The 26,780-nt window shown below is 41.9% G+C and overlaps 1 protein-coding gene across 4 annotated transcripts in view; it reads right to left on the reverse strand.

The window, feature by feature from the left end:
- PDE5A (phosphodiesterase 5A) overlaps positions 1-26,780 on the reverse strand; it is a 166,047-nt gene that overhangs the window by 109,290 nt on the left and 29,977 nt on the right. For all 4 annotated transcript variants that reach the window (XM_007495546.3, XM_007495545.3, XM_056803498.1 and 1 more), the window contains exons 2-3: positions 18,261-18,849; positions 5,009-5,098 (exon numbers count right to left, since the gene is read on the reverse strand). In XM_007495546.3, the coding sequence (XP_007495608.1) occupies positions 5,009-5,098; positions 18,261-18,849 (679 nt within the window). The remainder of the gene's footprint in view (positions 1-5,008; positions 5,099-18,260; positions 18,850-26,780) is intronic.

Genomic DNA, 26,780 nt, shown 5'->3' on the forward strand with positions numbered 1-26,780 from the left:
TTAAATAGGGGGAAAAAACCAAAAACCAAATCCAAATATCTTATTTGGTCCTTATAATAACCCTGAAACATAGATTCTATTATCACCCCCATTTTACAAATGGGGAAACCGAGGCAGGCATTGTTGAAGTGACTCGCCCAAAGTCATGCAGCTAAGAAATATCAGTATGGATAGTGTTTAATTTGGAGTCAAGAAGACTTGGGTTCAAATTTTGTCTTAAGACACTTCCAGAGTGAATAGCCCAAGCTGAGTTACGTAGCCTCTCTATGCCTCAGTTTTCTTATCTGTAAAATGGGGGGAATTTAATCTGATGACCTTAAAGATCTCCTTCGGGTCTCCATCCAGGATCCTGTGGAGTGGGTTGTGATTTGGCTCCTTGTGGGAATGGCTAGGCCAAGGCAGATCCCAGAATCCCCAGGAGCACTTCAGTGCTTCGGGCCCATTCCCCCTCGGCCGCCCTCCCAGCCCCAGTGAAAGCTAATGGGAATGTGTGAAAGCACAAGGGCCTCAGTCCAGCGTGGCTCCGGAGCCAAGCCGAGTGTCTCCACAATAGCCGTGATTTACTTCCAGCCAACAGAAAACAGGTGTGTGCAGTCGTCCGGCCTCGGGCAGGGTGTCCCGGCTTGTGCGGTGGGGAGCCTGCACAGAGCGCCCATTGTTCCTCCAGCGCCTCCCCTCCTCCCGCTCCAGGCAGGCCTGGGTGCGGCTGCCCGGTGCGGAGCCCGGCCCGGCACTAATCGCTCCGGGGTCACTGCCGAGGTCTCCCCGAGGAAAAACGCCCCCCGCGTCCGCCTCTGCCATTTCCCCGTGAAGCGAGACAAAGTCCCGCATTTCCTCACCAAAGGTGCCGTGGCATCCGGCAAGGGAAACAGTTCGCTCAGCCTGGGAAAGGAGAAACCGGCCCTCTCTTACCTTTTCTCTTAGAAGCTGTACTGTGTATCGGTGCCAAGGCAGAAGATCAGGAAGGGATAGGCAATGGGGGCTAAGTGACTTACCCAGGGTCATACAATTTGGCATAATTATTTTTCATCCTCTCCTTCTGTCTTAGAATCCATACTGTCTATTGGTGGTATCCTGACTCTAGCGGGGAGTTCCTGGGCCTGACAGTAGCATTTATCTGCTTTTCGCTTCCTTTTATCCCTTTCGTCACCCTGGGAACTTGGTTTTTGGGGGGCATTTAAGTATATTTTGAAGAAAGTCTGCTTGTTTGTATCCCTAGATTCTGAGCAACCCACATCGCCACCCCGATCTCCACCGTTGTATTTTCTGAGCCTCTTTGGCCCAAACCAACACATCTCCGTCCTCTTTTACTGAGGGCAATCATCGAATCCTCCCTGCCATCCCCAGGGAAGGCACCTCCATCAGTTGTTCTAAGACTCTGATCCTCTCTCCAGTCCCTCAGAGATCAAAGCTCTTCTGCCTAACCACCATCCCTCTCCTACATGGTAGTCTTCCTGGTTGGAACATGAGCTCTGTGTGAGCAGGAGCGTCTTGCTGTGTGGCAACTAGGTGGTGCAGTGAATCGAGTTCTGGGCCTGAAGTCTGGAAGAACACTTTTATGAGTTCAAATCTGGCCTTAGACACGAGCTGTGTGACCCTGGGCAAGTCACTTAACCCTGTTTGTCTCGGTTTCCTTATCCGTAAAGAGAGCTGGAGAAGGAATGGCAAACCTCTCCACTATCTTAGCCAAGAAAACCCCAAACGGGGTCATGAAGAGTTGGCCATACCTGAAAACAACTAAACAACCAAAATCTTTCTTTGTGTCTCCAGCCCACAGTACCTGACATATGTGTACACAGCATGCATAAGTGCGTGTTCTTTCCTTCCTTCCTCATGACTATCTAATGGATTCCCCATGTGATGGAAAAACATCAGGAAGAGGACTTGAGCTTAAAGCAAATTTCAAAAAATCAAAGGAAGTCCCAGAATATTGGAGAGAGAAGAGGCCTAAAGCCCGTGCCTCAAAGAGATCAAAGAAAGAAAAAAAGGACCCACGCAATCAAAATATTTGTGGTAGATCTTTTTGTAGGGACAAAGAACTGGAAACGAAGGCAGTGCCCACCCATGAACTGCAAAATGGCGGAACCGGTAATAGTGTATGAATGGAATGGAATAGTATTGTTCTGTAAGAAATACTGAAGGGGATATTTTCCAGAGAAACCTGGAAAGACTTGTATGAACTGATAGGAAGTGAAGTTCACAGAACCAGGCAAATAATTTATATAAGAAGAACCACATCGTAAAGAAAAACAACTTTGAAAGACTTACGAACTCTCTTCGACATGGTGAATATCCATTATTCCAGGGGCTATAAGGATGAAGTATGCTACCGACCTCCAGACAGAGATCAGGAGGCATAACGAGCCTTGGATACTTTTGGATATGGTCAAGACAGACATTTATTTTGCTTGACTATAAAAAGGGGTTGTTTTCCCACAATATTTCTTAGGGAGGGGGAGAAAGAAGGAAAGAAAAGATTGTTGTTAATTATAAAGTAAAGCAATTTAAAAAAATAAATATAAAGCAGAGAGACGGCATCTGTTGTTAATTTTGAAGCTCAGATCTTTTATTGTTACATCCAGAAAAATCTGTCCCTCTGATTTTTTTAGGTCCCTCTGAGATACAGCATGAACTTCTTCACTTAATAAATAACAGGAAAAGTTTTCTAAATAATTTTGTGCAGTGACCAGCTGGCTCTGCTCTGGAGTGGACTTGGCTATCGTTAAGACATTTGGGATGAGTATCATAGATTTAGCGTTGGCAGAGATCTCAGAGATCATCTAATTCAAACTTTTTACTTTACAGATGAGTTCACTGAGCCCCAGAAAAAGTGCCTTGCTCAGGATGTGTATAGAGGTAGTGGGCAAAAGCGGGATTTGAACCCAGGTTCTCTGGCTTCAAATGCAACACAATCTCCACAGCACTGCTCTGACTTGACCCCTGATGGATTAAAAACCTATTTCTACCACAGATGACAAGTTAGTTCAGACTAACTTGACTTTTCCTGTCCTCATTCCATGTTATAAGAGAAGATTGTTGAATGTTAGAGCTACCTTAGAGGTTGTCTGGTCTAAATTCCATATTTTATAGAAGGGGATCCTAATTGATCCCCAGAGAAGGAAAGTGATTTATCAAAGGTCACACAGATAGTACTGAGGACAGCTGAGACTGACTTCAAATCCAAGGTTCTACTCTACCCCCTTGCCATGATGATGGGATTATTGTACTTGGATTAAGTCAAACACCTACCCAATTAATTGTCCCTTTTGGGGGGGAAAAGTGAGGGGGAAAATCTTTCTTCTTTTATCATAACTCATTGCCAAGAAAATACAGGAGGAATGTGTATAGAGGATTTACCTACTGAACAGCAGAGAAACAGGTACTGGGCATGGCCAACGCCTTGCTATCTGCATCTCTGGAATCACTTTGTCAGTCATCACATTGGGTCAAATTAGCAGTAAAAAAAAATAAAATCAAGTGGCCCATGTCTTGAGATGTGGAAAAGGACATTAAGTTTGAAGGGAAAAGACCTGGTTAAAACTGTGGCTCTTACTTATGAATCTTACTTATGTGACCTCATTCTTCTCAGAGCCTCAGTTTCCCCACTGTAATAGATGGCCAAGCTAGAAAGCCTTCAGATACTGATCTGGTGATGATCACATGTCTGTCATATAGTATTGACTCTTACTCAAATTTTCTTCACCTTCCTTCCCACCTCCCCATCTCTGTCAATTCTGGAACCACAAACCACAGTAAAATCAATTTGGCTAGTCCCGATCGGGGTTAATCTTTCTACTAGAGTCCTATACTCACAGTCCTCATAACTTTCTGGACTGAAGTGCCCCTCTCTGACCACATCTCCCTTTCATGGGCTTATTTTCTCCCTTGGAAGGCAAGCTACTTGGGGACAGCTGGGTGGCTCAGTGAATGGAGAGCCAGATGTAGAGACAGAAGGTCCTGGGTTCAAATCTGACCTCAGACACTGCCCAGCTGTGTGACCCTGAGCAAGTCACTTGACCTCCATTGCCTAGCCCTTACCACTCTTCTGTCTTGGAACAATACATAGTATTGATTCTAAGGTGGAAGGTAAGGGTTTAAAAGAAAAGATTAAAAAAAAAAAAGAAAGAAAGAAGGCAAGCTCCTCAGGGGATGGAAGCAATGCTCTATTTTGACCCAACTAGAACACTTGAACATTAGGAACTTTCTATTCGTATCCCAAGTGCTTAGCACAATGTGTGGCACAAAGATATCACAATAAATGCCTTTTCATTTATTCCAGTATTGCATTGCCAGCAGCACACACAGCAAGTCCGAAATTAATGTTTGTTGGATGGGGATGGATAACTGTGCTGGATCTACGTGGCCATCTTCCCTTCTCTCCCTCCCTCTCTTTTCCCCTCTTCCTCTTTATTTCCTCCTCCTCCTCCTCTCTCTCTCTCTCCTTTCTCTCTCTCTCTCTCTCTCTCTCTCTCTCTCTCTCTCTCTCTCTCTCTCTCTCTCTCTCTCTCTCTCTCTCTCTCTCTCTCTCTCTCTCACACACACACACACACACACACACACACACAAATGTATATTCCAAATTGGTCACAGTTTCAACCTGGGGGGGGGGGGAGGAGGAAAGCTCTCCCTTGTCCATTTGTCTTCTCATTTTAAATCCATTGAAACCAGCTGAGAAGTCAGAGGAGCATCCACAGACTAGATTTTCCTAAGGATCTCTATTATATGAAAGGATTCTCTTCCAAATGAGTATATTCAGATAGACTGGGTCAAAATCACGTTGGCAGGAGGAAATAACTGACCCCCAAGTCATTCCCTAAGCAAAGGTGATGAATACTACCAGCCCCAAGATTGAAGACACAAAATGATGTCAAGTGTTAGCACAAAGAAGACCCCCAAGGTCCAGGTTTTGTTCCTTTAGGGCACGTATTTCTCTATTTTTACAAAGTTCGGAGAACTAGTCTATGCTTTGGAAAGCAAAGGCATTGGGAAACAAGCCCCGGCAGCTCACCTCATCCCTATGGTTCTTGATGGGCATACAGAGAATACTCTGGGTCTTGTAGCCTGTGATTTGGTCCACTTCCGCATTGAACCTTGGATCCTATGAAGAAGAAACAAATTGAATTAAAGAACCTGCTGCTACAAGAATGGATTTCCTCCTCTGGGGTTTATAATATTAGAAGAATCTAACCTCCTCCTTACCTCATTAACAGAGAAACTTAAGAATGATTTTTCAAAGTTTGAGGAAAATACAAGCAATGGTGGACAGAAACAAATGCTGACAAATATCATTTGGAAAAGTCTGGAATCTGTTCCCCCAGCTGGCCCCAGGCACAAGGAATGTTTTGGGTTTCATGCAAAATCTGGCAGTTCTCAGCTGTTAGCCTTCCCAATCTCCTACTCTACTTAACACCGCTACCCCCTTTAATACTTGGGTCAACATTCAGGACAACTAGGAGGTCCAGTAGATAAAGTGCTGGGCCTGGAGTCAGGAAGACTCATCTTCATGGGTTCAAATCTGGCCTTAGACATTTGCCAGTTGTGTAATCCTAGGCAAGTTATTTTAACCCCTTTTGCCTCAGTTTCCTCATCTGTAAATGCGTTAGAGAAGGAAATAGCAAACCATTAGAGTTATCTTTGCCAAGAAAACCGCAATTGGGGTCATAAATAGCTGAACATGACTGAAAGGACTGAGCAACAACAACTTTCAGGAGGGAGGCAGTATGGTGTAACCTGGGTTCAAATCCCACTTCTGTTGTTTATTGTCTTTAGGACTTGGTGAAAATCACTTCCTCTCCGTGAACCTCAGTTTCCTCATGAATAAAATAAAGGGGTTGGGCTACCTGGCCTCAAAGGGCCCTTCCAGACTGAGTTCTATGTATGATCATACCATTATCTGAGGAGTTCTCCACAATTAAACATGTACATGTCCTTTTGGCAGCTTCAGTTATCCCTCACTAAACATTGAAACCTCTTCCTTAACATCTGACCGTGAACTGACATAGAGCAGGGATTTTGTCTCCTAATTCTTGTCCTCCCTTCCCAAGGACATTTAGAAAACCCAAAGAACACAGGAAATTCTTGTGAACTTCTGCTGAAGGACCCAGGCAGAGCAGAGAAGGCAAGGACCCAACAGGGAGAGCTGTGTTATCATTATAGGAGAATTCAATCACTCGATTCTTTCAACAGGTATTCAGTGAGGGGCTTTTAATGGTCAGGTGCTAGGGAGCCGAAGTCAAAAGCAAAACATCGCCTTCCCCCAGGAGCTAATAATCAGCCAGAAGAGGGAATTTTAAGCAGGGTCTGCAAACTTGGTTTGGTATTTTCATAACTGTATTTCACTATAATAGCTGACTTCCTTTGCAGTTCTGTGCATTTTATTTTATTCACATAAACATATGATTCTGAGAGGTCTACAGGCTTCGCCAAAGGGGTCCAGGATCCGGAAAAGGTTAAGAACTCCTAAACTAGGAAGGCACAACATATGTACAGATGATCACACTCACTGCGTCCTCCCTGGCAGTTCCAGGGGATGGCGAACCATTCACCAACTATTAATTCCTAGGATAGGGATTTTCACTACTAAAAGAAGTACCCAACTGTATGAGGGAAAGGCCCTTTAAGTACGGAAGGCCAAACTCAAAAGTTAAGAGCCCTTTAAATATGGAAGTGCATTAAGGGTGCACATCAGGCTAAGGTTTCAGAGTGCAATACCCAGTGTAAAAGGACTCCTGCGCTGTAAACTCAGGGGAAAAAATGAATGACAGAAAATTTGCTAAAAATACGAACAATGGCTGACATTTCTGTAATACTTTACAGGTATTTCGTGCTAGCCTGACAGCAGCCCTGTGAGGTAGGGACGATCATTTCCCCTCAATTTACAGATGAGGGACCTGATGCTGAGAGACTAAGCGATGTGCAGAGGGACCCACTGCCTGTAAGTGGTAAAAGCAAGATTCGACCCCAAGTCCCTTTTGATGCCGAAGCCACCATTATGACATGTTGTCTTGCAATATCCACAGAGCCTTTACTTCAATAGACAGGATTTTCAAAAGTTCTTTGAAGAGAAAGTGTGGTACCAAGGATAGGGATTGGGAGTCAGGCAGCTTTGGGTTCATATTCCCCCTCCTAACACTTACTAGCTGTATGACTCTGGCCTGAAATAACTGCTGGTTGATTGATTTCAGCTCTGTCTCTCAGCTTTTTTATCCATAAAATGAAGGGACTAAATATGATGACCCTTCCAGATCTAGAGTTATGATCATATTTGGAGAGTAAGAGAGAATTCTAAATAGAGACAGTCCACTTGAACAAGATCCCTCCATACTAAATCATACATCCTACCATTCCTTTCTCCATTGCCCTTTGGGTGGCTGTCTTTGTCTCTCAGAGACCATGCTCTCCCACGATTCCCATCGATATATGCTTGCTAGAATGCTACTGGGGTCAAATCTCATAGGAGGTATGAATTTGGAGGGAATGATTTCTTTAGGACAAAATTTAGAACCCCACTTTCACGAGTTCCTGGTACCAACACATCCTGATTTTCTTTTTTTTTTAATTATCTTACACCTCATTTTTATTTTATTTTATTTTTTAATTTTATAGTATTTTATTTGATCATTTCCATGCATTTTTCATTAAAGACAAAGATCATTTTCCATCCTGATTTTCTTTAGACACTTCTTGTATGAAATTCTCAAGGAAGGATATCTGGATTTTGATTCAGTGTTGGAGAAAGTCATGAATTCACATTAGTTTTCTATTTATAATGTACTGCAACCACCTGCACATCCACAAAGTTAGGTGCCTTTTAAGGCCAAGAAAGATCTTGACATTCAATGGCTTGTTATTAAAGATTTCAACTTTCCCATCAGTTTATGGTCTGTGCCACTTCCTGGTTCCCAAACTCCAAAGACATTCATTTGTGCTGAAGTTTCAAACATGGGACAAAAATGTTTATAGAATCGTGAGAGTCAAACATTTTTCAAGCTTGAAGGGAATACCGCCGATGTCGTGTTATCCATTCCTGTCACTTTATGGAAAAGCTAACCGAGGCCCAGGAAGGTAGTGTCTCTCTCAAGGTCAAAGTGGTAATAAGGAACAGAGCCAGGAATCTAGCTTGAAATCCTATCGGGGGGAGGGGGATCCCTGTTTATGATACGTCTCTCTTTGCTTGGAGACAGGCACTGTTTAAGTCAGCTTGGGATTTGCTTAGAAGCTGTTCATATAAACGACTTGAAACAACACTAATGAATCATTTCCACATTCCTTCTTAACACTGCAAAGCAGTGGAAGCCAGCCAGCTGGGTTTCAAACGATTGCCAGGCTGGGTAATGTGTCCATGGTGTGGTGTCAGCAGTCATCTACTGAGCTCAAAGCCTGCAGGCGTCCCTCCAAGCATGGATATTTCTTTTCTGGGTCAGTGTGTGTATGTATATTCACATGCATGAATACATGGGTATGTGTATATAGATCAAAGGACAAAGCTGGGCTAACCGCTGGGAAAATAAGAAGGAAACCACCACCACAAGGCATGCACACACATAAAACAAGCCAAGAACCACCTTTGTCTCCAGAATTAGCATGCGTGTGTGTGCGCGCGCACATGTGCACTCCATTAAAGAGGGCTCCCAGGCCAACCAACTCTTCACTCCCCATGAGCTGCCCGCCTTGGACTCAACTCCACCAGGCAGCTTTCTCCCCATATCCCTTTGTGGCTTTCATTCAGGTGTCCTGTTCCCCAATAGCCTGGGAGCTCCTTGACTGCCATATTTCTTTTTCTTATTTCTGTTCCCAGAGCTTTGCTCAGTGCCTGACACCTCATGGGTATCTAATCAATGTTTATTGACTGCTCACCCACACATACAGCATCTCCAAACGCTTGATAAGAGTTTAAAGCTACCAAAGCTCGAATATACTTGTTTTTGTTTTTGTATTATCATTTGAAGATGTCATTTCCTCTGTCCCGCCCACCCCACAAGAAGTCCTCCCTAGTGACAGTAACAGAAAAAACAATAGTTAAGTAAGTTCAACAGTGACCATGGAAAGTTTATGCACAGGGCAGCTAGGTGGCTTAATGGATCGAGAGCCAAGTCTGTCTAGAGATGGGAAATCCTGAGGGAGGAAGGAAGGAAGGAAGGAAGGAAGGAAGGAAGGAAGGAAGGAAGGAAGGAAGGAAGGAAGGAAGGAAGGAAGGAAGGAAGGAAGGAAGGAAGGAAGGAAGGAAGGAAGGAAGGAAGGAAGGAAGGAAGGAAGGAAGGAAGGAAGGAAGGAAGGAAGGGAGAAAGGAAGGAAGGAAGGAAGGAAGGAAAGAAGGAAGGAAGGAAGGAAAGAAGGAAGAAAGGAAGGGAGGGAGGAAGGAAGGAAGGGAGGGAGGGAGGAAGAAATGAAGAAAGAAAGGAAAAGAAAGAAGGAAAGGGTATGCAGCATTTTGTGCCCTACTCCCTCACTCTCAAAACAAAGGAAATAGAATAAGAATGATGAAAATACCTACTAGGGGCAGCTAGGTGGTTCAGTGGATTGAGAGCCAGGCCCAGGGATGGGATATCCTGGGTTAAACTATAGTCTCAGACACTTCCTAGCTAGGTGACCCTGGGCAAATCACTTAACCCCCATTGCCACTCTTCTGCCTTGGAACCAATACACAGTATTGATTCTAAGACAGAAGGTATTAAAAATAATAATACCAACTTTACAAAGTTGCTAAACCTTAGAGGCCTATCTAAAAATTAACTTCACATCATCGCCCATTTTCTAATCATATCCTGGAGTTGTCTTGCTGCCTTGGAGACATTTGAGCCCTGGAGCACTTGCTGTCAGTAAAGGCTCCGCCAGGCTTCCCTTTATCCCCGACCCTGTGTACACCTCCTTTCCAGACCCCCTTCTCCTGTAATTTCATTCCCCACCTTTCCTCCCCCCCACTTCTGGTACCATGAATCCAATTAATCTTGGATGGAGAGTGTCGATATGCCTGCCGGATGGCTCCACTTCTTGTAACTTGGCCCTCTCCCTCTCTTCTCAGGCCCTCACGCTCTGGCTCCCTACCTCATCAGTCCACCCAAGCTGCTCTCCCCAAAGTTCCCAGTGATCTCTTCCTGGCCAAATGAACGGACCTTTTCTGAGTCCTCGTGGGCATCACCTGATACTCTCTTCTCTCAAGGTCTCCAGCACATGGCTTCCTGCTCACCTTCCCTGCTGTCCTCAAAGCTCCTGCTGAAGTACAGGAAGCCTTCCCATCCCCTTGAAATTCAAGTGTCCTCACTAGCAGAACTGCACATATTTCATTGCTTGCCTTCTCCCCTATTTGGTTTGTGAGCTCCAGGAGGGCAGGGACTGTCTTTTGCTTCTCTTCTTGTGTCCCCAGGGCTTAGGAAAGGGCCTCATAAGGAAGCATTAAAATGAAATTAAAATACTAATTAGTTATTCATTACTATTAAAATGGAAATATTAAGCCACTTGATAACTCTTCACTGACCCACGATTTCCCTGGAGGTGCTATTTCTCCCTTGTCTAGAATGTGAGATCCTCGAGGTCAGGGCCTGGCCCCTTCTGGTCTTTGTATCCCTAAAGCAAAATATCAAGTACTCCCTGCACAGAAAGCATTGGCTAAACGTTTCTTCATTCATTCAGTTTCCCAGGAGAAACCACCTCAGCGCCATACCAGGGCTCTCTGCCCTCAGCTCCTCATAAGAAGAGAGAACTTGCACCCACCCCATGCCTGGGAAGTCAGTGGAAGTCATTTCCATCATTCCTTCAGTAGAGAGCCAGTACTTTCTATTCTGCCTCCCTCCCTCTGCATTCCCATAGCCCTTGCCCTAGTTCTAATCTTTTTTTCTAAACCCTTCCCTTCCCTCTTATTTATTTATTTATTTCATTTAAACATTATTTTTATTTGGTCAATTTCTAACATTATTCCTTGGATACAAAATCTTTTTCGTTTCTTCCCTCCCCTTCCCCCACCCCTCCCATAGCCCACGCAAAATTCCACTGGGTATTACTTGTGTCCTTGATCTGAACCCATTTCCAGGTTGTTGTGGTTTACTCTAGGATGTTCATTCAGAGTCTATATCCCCAGCCATATCCCTTCAACCCATGTATTCAAGCAGTTGTTTTTCTTCTGTGTTTCTACTCCCACAGTTCTTCCTCTGCATGTGTATATTGTTGTTGTTTTCTTTTCTCATTGATCCCTCCAGGTTGTTCATGATCACTGCATTGCCACTACTGGAGAAGTCCATTACCTTCGAGTGTACCACAGTGTATGTCTCTGTGTACAATGTTCTCTTGGTTCGACTCCTCTCACTCTGCATCACGTCCTAGAGATTGTTCCAGTCCCCATGGAATGCCTCCACTTTATTATTCCTTTGAGCACAATAGTATTCCATCACCAACAGATACCATAATTTGTTCAGCCATTCCCCAATTGGAGGGCAGCCCCTCATTTTCCAATTTTTGGCCACCACAAAGAGCCCAGCTATGAATATTCTTGTCCATGTCTTTTTCCTTATTATCTCTTTGGGGTACAAACCCAGCAGTGCTATGGCTGGATCAAAGGGCAGACAGTCTTTTACTGCCCTTTGGGCATAATTTTAAATTGCCTTCCAGAATGTTTGAATCAATTCACAACTCCACCAGCAATGAAATAATGTCCCGACTTTGCCACATCCCTGCCAGCATTCATTAGTTTCTGCTGCTGTCATGTTAGCCAATCTGCTAGGTATGAGGTGGTACCTCAGAGTTGTTTTGATTTGCATCTCTCTGATGATCATAGATTTAGAACTCTTTTTCATGTACTTATTAATACTTTTGATTTCTTTAACTGAAAATTGCCTATTCATGTCCCTTGCCCATTTATCAATTGGAGAATGGCTTGATTTTTGGTACAATTGATTTAGCTCTTTATAAATTTGAGTAATTAGACCTTTGTCAGAGGTTTTTGTTATGAAGATTATTACCCAGTTTGTTATTTCCCTTATGATTTTGGTTACATTGGTTTTGTTTGTAGAAAACCTTTTTAATTTGATGTAATCAAAATTATTGATTTTACATTTTGTGACTCTATGTCTTGCTTGGTCTTAAAATCTTTCCTTTCCCAAAGGTCTGACATGTATACTATTCTGTGCTCACATAATTTACTTATAGTTTCCTTCTTCATATTCAGGTCGTTCACCCATTCTGAGTTTATCTTGGTGTAGGGTGTGAGGTGTTGATCCAAAGCTAAACACTGTCTTCCAATTTTCCCAGCAGTTTTTATCAAATAGTGGATTTTTGTCACAAAGCTGGGGTCTTTGGGTTTGTCATAGACTGTCTTGTTGAGGTCACTTACCCCAAGTCTATTCCACTGATCCTCCTTTCTGTCTCTTAGCCAGTACCAAATTGTTTTGATGACCGCTGCTTTGTAATACAGTTTAAGATCTAGGACTGCAAGGCCACCTTCCTTTGTATTTTTTTCCATTATTTCCCTGGATATCCTTGGTCTTTTGTTCTTCCAAATGAACTTTATGGTTTTTTCTAATTCAGTAAAGAAGTTTTTTGGAAGTTCAATGGGTATAGCACTAAATAGATAAATAAGTTTGGGTAGGATTGTCATTTTTATTATGTTAGCTTGTCCTACCCATGTGCAGTTAATGTTTTTCCAATTGCTCAGTTTTAGTTATGTGGAGAGTGCTTTGTAGTTGTGTTCATATAGTTCCTGTGTTTGTCTCGGCAGATAGCTTCCTAAGTATTTTATATTGTCTAGGGTGACTTTAAATGGAATTACTCTTTCTAATTCCTGCTGCTGAGATGTGTTGGAGATATATAGAAAAGCTGATGACTTATGTGGGTTTATCTTGTATCCTGCTACTTTGCTAAAGTTGTTGATTATTTCCACTAGCTTTTTAGTTGATTCTCTGGGATTCTTTAAGTAGTCCATCATATCATCTGCAAAGAGTGATAGCTTGGTCTCTTCATTGCCTATTTTGATGCCTTCAATTTCTTTTTCTTCTGTAATTGCTACTGCTAGTGTTTCTAGTACAATGATAAATAGTAGAGGTGATAATGGGCATCCTTGTTTCACTCCTGATCTTATTGGGAAGGCTTCTAGTTTGTCCCCATTGCTGATGGTTTTAGATATATACTGTGTATTATTTTTAGGAAAGATCCTTCTATTCCTATACTTTCTAGTGTTTTCAATAGGAATGGGTGCCCTTCTCTCTTAGAATCAATATAGCATTTTAGTTCCAAGGGCTAGGCAATGGGGGGTAAGTGACTTGCCCAGGGTCACACAGCTCCATCAAACAGGAAGTGTTTTAGGTCAAATATGAACCCAGGATTCCATGTCTCCAGGCCCGGCTCTCTATTCACCAAGCTGTCCCCCCAAAACCTTTTGTCAAATCGACTCTAACAATAGATGTCTCTGAGATGTGAAGTCGGCATAGATCACACACTCGAAAATGACTCCTACAAATGACCCATTGGAAAGTAATTAGCCGGATTCAGGAAGCCAGGCCCAGGTTAGAAGCCCTTTGTGCGGAGGAATATTTTTCGCTGACAGCAGAGTAAAAAGCCATTATCTAATTCCACAGTGTAAACAAGATCCTAATTACATGCAAACAGAAAAAGAATGAGGAGATCAAAGCCAGAAGCCCGGTGCCAAGTCTGCTTGGCAAATCCCAACCTCTGTTGGAGGGGGGGGCGGCAGAGAACAATAAGCATGCTCAGTTTCTCCCCTGGAGGTAGCAAGGCTCACCCCCAATGGGGCGATCTAGCCTCGAACTGGCACAGAACTCCCACGATGAACATCGTGGGAGCCAGGGCATCACCAGGGACATAAGAGAGCCTCGCCTGGCTTCCATGAACTCATTTGCCCCACTATTTCAGTATAATGGCTTTCCTTAGTTAGTCAACAAACATTTACTATTTCCTATGTGCCGGGCACTGTGCTGAGCACTGGGAATAATGCAATTATAATTATATATTATGTATTTTATATATAAAATATAATTATAAGTAGACAGTCTTTGCCCTCAATGAGCCTACACTCCAATGGGGAAGACCCTTTTTTGGTAATTCTATGTATTTCAGGAATTGTAAGTGACATAGTGAATAGAGTACTAGATTGGAATCAGGAAGTCCTGAGTTCAAATTCAGATTCAATCACTTACTAGCTGGGTAACCCTGGGCAAGTTAATTAACCTCAGTTTTCTCATTGGTAAAGTGGGGATTATAATAGCACCTCTGAGATAAGACTTGTAAAGTGCTTTGCAAACCTTAAAGCACTATATAAATACAAGCTATAATTTAAAACATGATTCTAGAAAGGAGACCATAGACTTTATCAGACCTCCCCCTGTCCCCCCAAGAGGTCCATGACACTAAAGACTTTAAGAACCTCTGGGGTAGTTGATAAAGCACTAGACTAGTCAGGAAGACCTAGATTTGGATACATGGCAAATGGATTCACAGCTCTGGGCCTCAGCATCTTATCTTTTAAAATGGAAGGATTTGGATTTGATGACAACAAATGCCCCTTCCAGTTACAAATCTTATGGTTCTTTAATCCTCCAGTCCTGATTCTCTGCTTGTTTCTATTTGTTTCTGCTAGGCTGCATTTATTTAAAAAACAATCAAAGAATCAGAGAACTTAAGAGTTGGAAGGGACCCCGGAAATCACATGGTCTGCCCCTGTTACATTTAAAAATGTATTTATTTATTCATTTACTTATAATCTGTCTCTCTCAGTAACCTCTCCCACTGAACCAAAAAAAGAATGAGAAAAACAGAACTCTCATCATAAACATTCAGAGGCCAACAAAACAAATCCTCACATTGGCCGTGGGCAAAAAGATCTGCCCCTTTCTGCATTTTCAGCTCATCACCTCTCTGGCAGGAGGCAAGTACTTTGTTCCTTCTTCAGTCTTGTGGAATCATGGTTCATCATTGCACTGACCGGGGTTCTTAGTTTTTCCACTTTGGTTATCATTGTATAAATTGTTCACCTGGTTCTGCTCCCTTCACTTTGCATCAGTTCATGCAAGTCCTCTCAGGTACCTCCAAAACCATTCCCTTCATCACTTCTTACAGCACAAGAGCATTCATTTGAAATTTATTTCAAATTAAATTCACATAACACAATTTGTTTAGCCATTATCCAGAAGGAACACAGCCTCTTAGTTTCTAATTTTGGGTTGCTATGAAAAGAATTTAGATGTGTATATTTGCCAGGAGCCATCAAACCCACGCTATTTGACATGGTCACTTGTGGAAACTGGAGGTTGAAAAGCGACCCCCAGGAAGGATAGAAACACCCACTCAGACCTCCTCTGTGTAACTTCTTTCACAAACATCCCTTATTATTGGAATTGTTCCCCAGGAGAAAATAAATGAAATCAACATGTTTGCAGGGTTAATACAGATGTCCCACTCTATCCCACCCCCAGAATATCACCAGGAGAGCCCACTTACAAAATTAAACCTAAGGATTCTTATGTACCCACTTAGAAAGGACCCTCTTTTCTAGGCATAAAACTTCTGGCAAATCTGTGCTCCAAATTCCCCATTGCCATGTACAGGCCAGGAACAAGCTCTCCTGAGTTAGTATATTAATTGACCTTCAGGGAAAGGCTGGTATGCTATTCTTCACTGATTTGTTATGCTAACTAAAGCCTAGGAAATACATCTTAGAAACCTTAGTGAAACATTAAAAACGGAAATCTTGATACTGGAAAATTACTTAAATCTGGGTTATGTTGATTAAAGTAGACTTGATTTGATTTATTATGTATTTGATTAAAGAAATGAATAATTATTCTTGCCTTAACTACATGTCTGAGCCTCATAGGTTAATGGGGAACTGACCCCCTAGTCATGCTGCCTGTGATGAGAAAAACATCCATCTTCTGTGAAAGCTTTGCATTTGTTGTTAGAATCCATGGAATCAAAGTATGTAGGATAATCATAGAATGTTGATTAAACAATTTGTTAAAAGTTAATATATATGACTTACTCCATTACTTATAAGGAAGCACATATGTTGAAAAATGAAACTGTGTGCCAAGAATATATGTAATCACTAGGATATAAAATAAAGCCAAGTCTGAACTAAGGCAGAGCAGTTCCTTGTGATGCCTTGCTGCAGGCTGAAACTCCCAACTGTCTACCCATCCTTTATGCCTGTGCCATCACACTCAGCCAAAGAACTGCTGAGGCTGCAGAGAGGGCAGGTTCCATACCTGCAGCATATATTTACTTATTTACACGTAGACTATTTTCCTCTTTATTTTGTTCTCTTTGAGGTAGGTATGTAGTCGTTTATCCTGAATCAGAAGGAAGGCATGACTTAGTAATTTTTTGCCAACCCCATGACTTTACTGGTAAAGAAACTGAGGCTTGGGTAACTCAAGTGCCTGTGGTTAAGTTAAGATTCACGCCCATGTTCTTTAACTCCAAAGACTCTTCCCCCCACTTCTTAAAGCCTTATTACAACTAGGGCCCAAAGTCTTTACTACAAAGCAAGCTGAGAGGAGATGAGGCTCCAGAGAATAGATAGCAAGGCCTGACAGGGCTAGTGAAGCACAATTCTAGGTCCCCGAATGGCCCACAAACTGCCCTTGAAATGACTCTAGTCATCCTTTCTACACATCTTCCCCAACTAAAGAATATCAGTGACCACCACGTTGGTCTGTTCCATCTCCTCTGGATACTAGCAGCTAATCAAATGATTGTCCTATCAGCAGCTTCCAAACTTTTCCTGATCATATCAGTAAAAAATCTTTGAGAAGACAACTCCACTACCTGTATATTGATGGATTCACAATTATAGATGGAGTTATTGCTGTGCTAGTAATTATGTATGCCAAGAAACTTAGACAAAAATGGAAACCTAAAAAGTTGAAATAAAGATGGAAGCCAATAACAGGGAGCCAAGGGAGTTTACCAAGTAGGGGATCAACAATATCAGACCTGTGCTTTAGAAAAAACCATTTTGTCTATTATGTGGGGGATGGAACAGAGATAGGGAAGACTGGAGGCAGGGAGACCTATAGGGAGACTACTTCACAGCCTAGGCAGGAGTTCATGAAGGCCTCAACTAGGGGGAGGGCTATGTGAATAGAGGGAAGAGAACACATGTGAGAGACATGGAGGCCTTAACTTTTTTTTTTTTAAACCTTTACCTTCCATCTTGGAGTCAATATTGTGTATTGGCTCCAAAGCAGAAGAGTGGTAAAGGCTAGGCAATGGGGGTTAAGTGACTTGCCCAGGGTCACACAGCTGGGAAGTGTCTGAGGCCATATTTGAACCCATGACCTCCCATCTCTAGGCTTGGCTCTCCATCCACTGAGCCACCCAGCTGCCCCGAGGCCTTAAATTTTTAAAAACAAGTTTGGCAATTAGGAGAGTAAGGAACGGAAGCCTGGGTTCTCTAAAGGGTAGAGGTACACACATCATAAAGGTTGGGAAGAGGGGAATGTTGGGGAGAAAGATACTATGTAAGCAGCTCAGCCCTGTAGTCCAACTGGATTCACTTATTAGGCAGGACTGTCTCTCCTACCTAAAAATGTCCAAGGGAAAGGGGAACAGTACTCTGTCTTTGCTGCTCTAGAACACAGAACTGGTCCTCCTACAGTAAGGTGATGTAGAAGACAGACACTGGGAATGGAGGGGGATCTATGGTTGTTTCGGAGACAAACCCTGCAACTAGCTATTTCAAGGAGGAGTGAGATGTGATTCATCTTCCTCCTTTCCTATTGGTTGATTACATGCCCCATCCCTTGAGGTCAAGCCAATGGAGACAATGGACTTAAAGAGTAAAACCGCATGGAAAAAAAAATGAAAATTGTTCTTTATTGGCGATTAACTTAGTGAAGAAGGAAGTTTTTGGTGGTAAAGCTAAGCAAGATCTGAAGCAGGAATATTCTCACTCTTGTACCTTAGCTGATTTACTCTTCCTATCAGCCTAGCTATTTCATGAACTCAGTCCTCAATTTCCCACCTCTGTGCATTTGCAGAAGCCATTCCTCATGCTTGGAACGTACTCCCTCCATATCTCTGCCTCTCAGGATCCTCCTTGTCCTTTGAGGCATGATCCAGGTGCCAATCCCTCACAAATCCTTCCCTGATTGCCCTGGGCAATCATTCCCTCCTCAACTGTTCTCCTACTAAGTTCATTTTTAAATGTGCTTAGTCTTTGGTTCACTGGTGCCTAGCACAAAGCCTGTTGAATAAAATGGAATCTGGGCCAATTTCCCCATTTCCCCCATCCCTCCTGGGCAGACCCTCATTACCTCATATGCATCTTTGATGTTCAAGGGCTGCCCCAGAGCTGCCACATGACCCACGATTCCCTTGTTCCATTCTAAGCGGATACAGCTATTGGAAGCTTCTTCCAGGGTGGAGCCTTCAGCGACATCGAACAGGCGACTGATGAGGAATTTGTCATTGGAGCTATCCTCACAGACCAAGAAGAGGGAGTAACGATCGGCAGAGATCAGCCCGTGGATGTGTAAGAAGATTTTGTGACAAAGCGCCGTGACATCCAAATGGCTAGAGATATCTTTCACCAGCTCCAAGAGCCTAGAGCACTGATCTCCTGTATCAGCACCAAACCTGGGGGGCTGCAGAGGCATCTGTTCCTTCTTCTCTGAGTCACAGAGGAAGCTCACAGTTCCTTCGGCGTCCTTGACAACAATGGGCCGAAGTGGCCTGTCAAACTCAGAGGCTGAGATTTTCCTGGTGGGAGTGCCAGGCGCAGTGCTCTCAGCACGCGGACTCTGTTGAGTGGGGCAAGAGCAGGACTCTGTGTGACCTCTGACTCCTTCCTTACAGACTGGGATGGGATGAATTCTCTCAGCAAACCATGCATTGACCATTTCTCTGCAGAATGAAATAATAATAAATGATTCACTACTGCAAAGAGAGAGAACTTAATTCACATTTAGGAAAACTGATCAGAGAACAGACAATTAAGTATTTCATTTACCAGGGAAAATCTAATCAATCCACAAGCATTTATTAAGCACTAACTATGTGCCAGGCCCTGAGGTAAGTGCCAAGTATACAAAGAAGGGAAACACAGCAACCAGTATAGCCCAGGGGACTCTGCTAATGCAGAATGGAGTGCATATTTGCTTCAATTAGCATTTCAGTGCTATTAACTCTCAATTATACATACAAAGATTATTTCATTATAACCTAGAATACATCTAGGCTGCCTCCTCTACAATCATTTAGTTTTTGTTCATGGAATAAAAATGGAATTTTAATGTTAACCTAAGGAAAATGTGATTACGACGGTAAATCGAGTAGGGTTAAGCCTAAGTATTTGTTCCAAAATAAACTATCAATGACTTTTCTAAAAGATGTCTGTTGTTTTAGATCATTTGTTAGGGCGTATGATATGGGGTAGGGGCAGGTGAGATCATTGTAGGAGAACTGCAAAGAAAGGAAAACATATATCCAGGAATTGCAGATATTTCTGACACACTTGTGTCAAATGATCCGACATAATAAGGTGTGGCTGTGAATCAAGGCTGACTGTTTAAATGACCAGCACTTGTGAGTTTTGTCCCTTCCAAGTGGCTATGGACACACATTTCATCAAAATAGCCATTGCTCACCTCTCCTCCTTCCTTTTTGTTGTACTTCATTTCAGATCCAAATTGACAAGACATAAAAGAACATTCTTATCACTTGAGAGTCACAGCTCGTTTTTTTTACCCGACTTGACCATCTGCCTTGGCTCAGAATGTCTTTTGTTCGTTTCCAAAAGTCAAATCGTACCTCAGAGGACTAAGGTGGAATGTTTCCCCTGGGAGCGTTCCAAGGAATACAAAGTTTTTAGAAATACAATTTTATCTGATTTTATTTTCAGCTCCAGATCCTTTCCTTCTCACCTCTCCCCACCCTATCCAGTAGGAAAACAAGAAAAACAAAACCATCACAAATATGTGGAGTCAAGCAAATCAGATTCCTGCATTAGCAGCCGTATCCCTCTACACATGCTTCATGTATGCACATGCTTAAATCAGTGCTTTATCTGCAGGGTAGCACATTCCATCATGAATCCACTGGAATTGTGCTTCATTCCATCATGTTGATGAAGAGTTTACCAATCTTTCATGGTTGATTATCTTTACAATATTGCTGTTATTGTATAAATTGTCCCTCTTGCTTCACTTTGCATCAGTTCCCAAGTTTTTCTGAAACCATCACCTATATCATATCTTACAAAAGTCCATCATATTCACGTGTCGCAACTGGCTTAGCCGTTCCTTTAATTGATGGCATCCACAATTTCCAATTCTTTGCCACCATGAAAAGCTTGAGCTAGAACTTCTGAAAGAGATTTGAATGCAGTGGTGGTAGAGTAGTACAGTGTGGTTGAAAAAAATACATGGGCATGGAGGCAGCTGGATGACTCAGTGGATTGAAATCTAGGTCTAAAGATGGGAGGTCCTGGGTTCCAATCTGACCTCAGACACTTCCTAGCTGGGTGACCCTGGGCAATCACTCAAGACCCCCATTGCCTAGTCCTAACCACTCCTCTGCCTTGGAACCTATACATAGTATTGATTCCAAGATGGAAGGTATGAGTTTGTGAAAAAAAAATTAAAAAAAATATGGGCATGGAAATGAATAAGTTAATGAATTTTCCTGAGAATGTATTAAGCACTTATTATGTATCAAACACTGCTAAGCACTGGGGATACAAATACAAAAGTTAAGACTGTCACTGTCCTCAAGTAGATTATATTGTGATAGGGGAGTGATGACGTGCCATGCCCCACCTCTTACCCCAGACAAGAGAGGAAGTACTCTCATTAGACTGCTAGGCAGAGGGGCAGGTGAAGTGAGGACATTTGGGGGGGGGGGAGGGTGAGTGGTCTGAGTGCTATGCTCCAATTGGGCTGCTGGGCAGAGGGGCAGGTGAAATGAAAAAATGTCCTCATGCACAATGGAGAGGGGGAAGGGAATAGGTCTCCCCCAGGCTCTCTGCCTTTCTAGCAGCTATCTTTAGCAGGTGACAGCTCCCATGCCCACAGAGGACTCTGTGTGCCCTTTTTGGCACATGTGTCATAGGTTTTCCATCACGTTAATAAGGGAAACATCCTTTTATGGACTAGAGTGGTGGCTCAGGAGGCGTATTTTGGTTTGGCAAGTGACAGGGATGATCAGTAAAGCGAGAGGGAAGTAGATATACTTTTTAAAGAACAATATTAGGGTTGATTTGACTGTCATTTATCAATTCAAAACTGAGAAAGGGGAAGAAATGAAGCAATGACAGTTGGAGATTAGAGGGAAGAAGGAAGGAAAGGAAGGAAGGAAGCGGGGGGAGGAGGAGATAGCACTGAAATAGTATATTATAGACTACCTGACTGCTGGAGGCCGTCATACCCTCACTGGCTGACAAAGTCACAGTCTGGGGAAATGGAGTCTGCAAGGCAGCCCCCAGAGAATGAGGCCCCCACTGATCCCCCTCTGTGACTTCTCTCTTTTTAACTTCCCTCAATAATGGATGATTGTTGTTTTCTCTCCAACCCAAAAGAAATAATATAAGAGCAAAGACTTATAGAATAAACATATATCCCACCTTAATCCCCTCAGACTATTACCCTAAAAGATTACATTCACAGAATGAAAACCTAGCGATCACTACCCATTGCGCCCCTCCTTTCCTTCTCCACAGAAGTTACATTCACTCCCATTACAAGCCAGGCATCAATCACCTTCAAGACACACTCCACTGAATTCTGTTTATGGACAGAAACCAAGCAACATTGCCAGGTGCTTTAAAGTAACCCAAGAAAAATAGAACTTGTAAATTGAGGAAAACCCCAAATCTGGTCTGTCATTAAATTGCCCACTAACTTTGTACCTACCTATGAAATGTTTTGTTACCCATCTCCTAAGTAATTGTGACTAATTGTGAAAGCTGACCAAAAGTAACAATGATTCTCCTAGGTCAGGGAGAACTAACCTCCAGATCACCCTGTTTATGTCATTCATTATAGCAACAATGTTTCACTGATTATCTCCTTAGGCTACATGTCTTGTTGTTAAGTTCTATGGAAACGTATATGTAGAAAATTGATTGTGTGCCAAAGAAGTATGTACTTGAAACCCTATATAATAAATGAACCTCCCTGCCATGGCAGAACAGAACATGCATGTGGGCCTGAGCATACAGTGCTTCTCATCTCCATTACTCGACCGGATCGTCACATTTAGATGGAGTGAACCCTCACCATCAGAGAGACCACTGGACAGTTCCCAAAGCCTGACCAAATGGAGGAAATGAAAAAAAAAACCCAAATAAATTATCAAACTAGAAAAGACACAAGATAGCTCAGTAATAGAGAATTTCATCTATGGAGACTTCTTCTAAAAGTCCCATTCGACTAAAAGCAGGATATCTGATAAAAATCTATCTTCTATCTCCTAAAAAGTAAGTGAAACAACAAGGGAAAATATCCCTCCAGATTTGTCACAGGCTACTAGGATCATAGATGGAGAAATGGAAGACACAGGCCCTGTCCAGTGAAGCGGAAGTAACTGGAATATTGGAAGAAGAGGCCACATCATCTGAACATTTGTGATAACTAAGAAGAGGAATGCCGGGTATATCCTTGACACATGAATCCTAGACTTGAAGAACACAGATGTTCATAGTTTTTATAAGCAATAGACACAAGACCTCAAAAAAGAATATGGGACAAAAGATTTGGAAAGTTCTAAAATACAAATTTTGTTGTTGTTGTTTTTTTAAACCCTTAACTTCCATCTTGGAATCAATACTGTATATTGGTTCCAAGGCAGAAGAGTGGTAAGGGCTAGGCAATGAGGGTTAAGTGACTTGCCCAGGGTAACACAGCTGGGAAGTGTCTGAGGCCAGATTTGAACCTAGGACCTCCCATATACAACAGGTGTGAAAATGGCTATACAAACAAAGGTAAATAGGGCAGGTGGCCTAATGCTTATAGATGGCAGCACTGCCCAACTCCTACAGTGAACTTCTCTAATAGGGAAGATGACATTCAAAGTAGAAATGCAAGAACTAACAAAATTGAGAAGAGATTGAAACCTAAACTAGGTGAGAGTCAACAAGAGACCATACCTAGCTACTTTAATGAGTTAAGCTCTCTAGGAAAAGAATTACATTCCCAAAGACCAAAATGAATTGTCGGTGTGATGGCTAAACCAGTGTCAGCAATCTGAGTCCCGGGCAAAATGAGAGAGGAAACTGGACACAGATGCAGATAGATGTTGCTCTGATCTTGACAAGTCATAAATTTTAACTATGATGAGCATTTCAATTCAAGCAAAATGCTATAAATATTTATAAAATGCGTACTTTAAAAGCACTTAAAAGGGAAAGGATGGCATTAGGCCTATACTCCAATGAGAGTAAGCAAAGAAGTAAAGGATCTACATGTACAAAAATATTTGTAGCTATTCTTTTTGTAATTACATAGAACTGCATATGCCAATCAGTTAAGAATGTGTAATTAGAAAATCTTGTACCTTTGAACTACATCTCCCAGCATTCCTTTCCTCTTTCATCCCCACCTTGCATACTGTATACAGTTGGATGTTTTGCCTGCCCTCTCTCTCTTCTCCCACATGTGTGGTCTGGGTAAGCCTCTCTTTACTCTAGCCTTTTATTTTCCTTTACATCAAGTTACTCTTAATAAATTCTTATAATATATATTACTTGGAATATTGGATATTAATTTTAATCTTATAGGAAACAGTTGAATAAATTATGGTATGTGAATATACTAGAATACCATTGTGCCATAAGAAATGAAAAATGGTATAGTTTCATAGAAACTTGGGAAGATCTATGTGGGCTGATGTAGGGAGAAGTGAGAGCAGAAATAGGAGAACAATTTATAAAATAATAACAAAGTGTAAAAAACAAATAGCATTGAAAGACTTTCAAACTGATGAACATAGTGATTATCCACAATTACAGAGGACTGCTATCAAAGCATGCTACCCAAACTTGGACCTAAAGGGGTTATAGACTGTAAGAGAGAAATTGCAAAAGAAGAAAAAAATCAGACCCAGCAAGGTAAAAGAATAGCCCAAGTGGGGGAAGGGCAAGGAAGACTCAAGATTCCAGGAAGGAACAGAGGAGCTGAGAGGATTCAAAACTGTCACTTTACTTCTGATCAGCACTCTCCTGTAGTGGAGAGTCTGAGAAGAGGACCTCTGAAATGGAAGATCCCTCTGGACATTGACTACCTTTCAGTGAAACCCTAAATCTCTCTGGTTACAACTGATGACAAAAGTAGATTGGGACTTTATAGAAAACTGTCTACTGAGAAGATTTCTCTTTTCCCAAATTGTCCTGAACTTCAACTCATAGTCAGATTAGCTTAGGAGGAAGGACAAACCCAACAACCGACCAAAGGAGGGCAGGCAGACAGCCTAAATCCCTCAGGATTGGGGGGGGGGGGAGGTCAGTTGCTAAACTATAGGGATTCCTATCTCCCATTTTCCTCAACCAAACACCCTCATCCTCCCTTCCCTGTGTGTCCTCAAGAATAAAGTGTTACCCTTTAGACCAAGTCTGCCTGCTTTCTGATATTAAAAATGGAGACTGAAGATTTGGGGGAAATAATACCATTCCCCAAAAGGGAGAATAGTTCAAGACCAGGGCTAAGGAGTGAACTCTCAAAGGGAAAGACGGTAGTTGGGATATTGGGAGGATCCAGAGGCAGGAAGTTTACTCTGACTCTCAGCAATAGTCCTTAACCTTCACCTCCCAAACCCAATCTTTAAGGAGACATATTCTGTCCCTCAGGAAGACCAAATGTGCTATCTTCCCCAAGGGGAAGAGAGAGGAGGATCAATCTCTTCCCTCTCTCCATTTCTTCAGTTCTCTAGTTCCCCAGTGTGTGACCTCCTTCTGGTCATATATTACAAGATTAAGAATGCAGAATGAGGCATGCAGTTTTATACATGGCCAGTATGGGAGTTTGTTTTGCTCAAGTGTGGATGTTTATTATGATGGGTTTTCTTTCCTTTCCTTTCTTTTTCTTTCTCACTGAAGGAGGAAGATGTTGGAAAGAGTGAAAGTAAATGCTTAATTGAAAAAAAAAGAATTAAAAAAAAGGGGAAATGGTGATCATCTGGAACCAGTATTGCTTCGCTTTAAAAAAAAAAAAACAAAACTAAGTCAAACTAATCTCATTTTGTTTAATACAAGACTCACAAGACTGATGGAAAATAGGCAACTTTGATTACTTGAAACTGAAAAGCATCTGCACATACAAAATTAATGCACTAAATGGGTGAATGTGAAAAAACAACTTTGTATCAAATTATCAAATGTATATAAAATATATGAACAATAAATATATTTTAGATTTAATATCTGTAATAGCCATTGTCCAATCGATAAGTAGTCAATGGATCAGTACAAATAGTTCCCCAAGGAAGGATCACAAAATATCACATCCATATGAAGGAATGATCAAAATCTCCAATTATAAGAGAAATACAAATCAAAACAATCTTGAAGTTTCAGTTCATAGGATTTAAATAGGCAAAGAGGATGAAAAACAGCAACTGCCAATGTTGGAGGATTTGTGGAATGATTGGTATGTTAATATGTTGTTGGTGGAACTGTGAAATGGTTCAAACATTTTGGAAAACAATTTGGAAATATGCAAACAAAATTATTAAAATGCCCATTTTCTTTGAAACAGAGACTCCACTACTGCGCTTGTACTTCAAGTAAACTCTTCAGAAAATTTCCATATATAAAAAACTGTTTATACTATCACTTTTTGTGACAGCAAAGTATTGGAAACACAGTACATGTCCATCAACTGGGGAATGGCTAAACAAATTGTGGTACATGAATATAATAAAAAATTAATATGCTGAAAGAAATGATGTGTGTGATAAACACAGAGAAGCACAGAAAGATCTATATGAACTGATGCACAGGGAAGTAAACAGAGCCAAAAAACATCAAAATACTCACCATGAGTACAACAATGAAAATAAAAAGAACAACTATAAGGGGGCAACTGGGTGGCTCAGTGGATTGAGAGCCAGGCCTAGAGATGGGAGGTCCTATGTTCAAATCTGGCCTCAGACACTTCCTAGCTGTGTGACCCTGGGCAAGTCACTTGACCCCCATTGCCTAGCCCATCCCACTCTTCTGCCTTGGAACCAATACACATTATTGACTCTAAGACGGAAAGTAAGGATTAAAAAAAAACAACAACTATAAACCAAAAAGTTCAAAAGTGAATTTAACAAAAATTTAAAGCCCAAGTAGGATGTGAATGAAAATGAGAAGAAATCCCCCCAATCTATTCTTTTTTTTTTTGGAGGTGGGAGGTTCACAGTTATACATTACATTTGCTTTCAGATTTCTTCAAAGTATCAGTTGTGCTAATTTTTCTCTCTTAAAATAGTATTTGTTATGTGGGATAGTTCTCTGGGAGGGGCAGAAGAGGAAGGACACTAGGGTTAACTGTGATTCTATAAGAAACAGAAGATATCCATAAAAACTTATTTAACTGGTCCAATCATTCTGGAGAACAATTTAAAACTACAGTCAAAAGCCTATAAAACTGCACATACCCTCTGACCCAGTGATATCACTACTAGATCTGTATCCCAAAGAGGTCCAAGGAAAAAGGAAAGGACCTTATATATATAAAAATATTCATAGCAGCTCTTTTTTGTGGTGGCAAAAAAATTGAAAGTTGAAGGGATACCCATTAGTAGGGGAATGGCTGAACAAATTGTGGTATGATTGTGATGGAATACCGTTGTGCTGT

This window comes from Monodelphis domestica, chromosome 6 (assembly GCF_027887165.1).
Source record: "Monodelphis domestica isolate mMonDom1 chromosome 6, mMonDom1.pri, whole genome shotgun sequence".
Taxonomy (NCBI): domain Eukaryota; kingdom Metazoa; phylum Chordata; class Mammalia; order Didelphimorphia; family Didelphidae; genus Monodelphis; species Monodelphis domestica.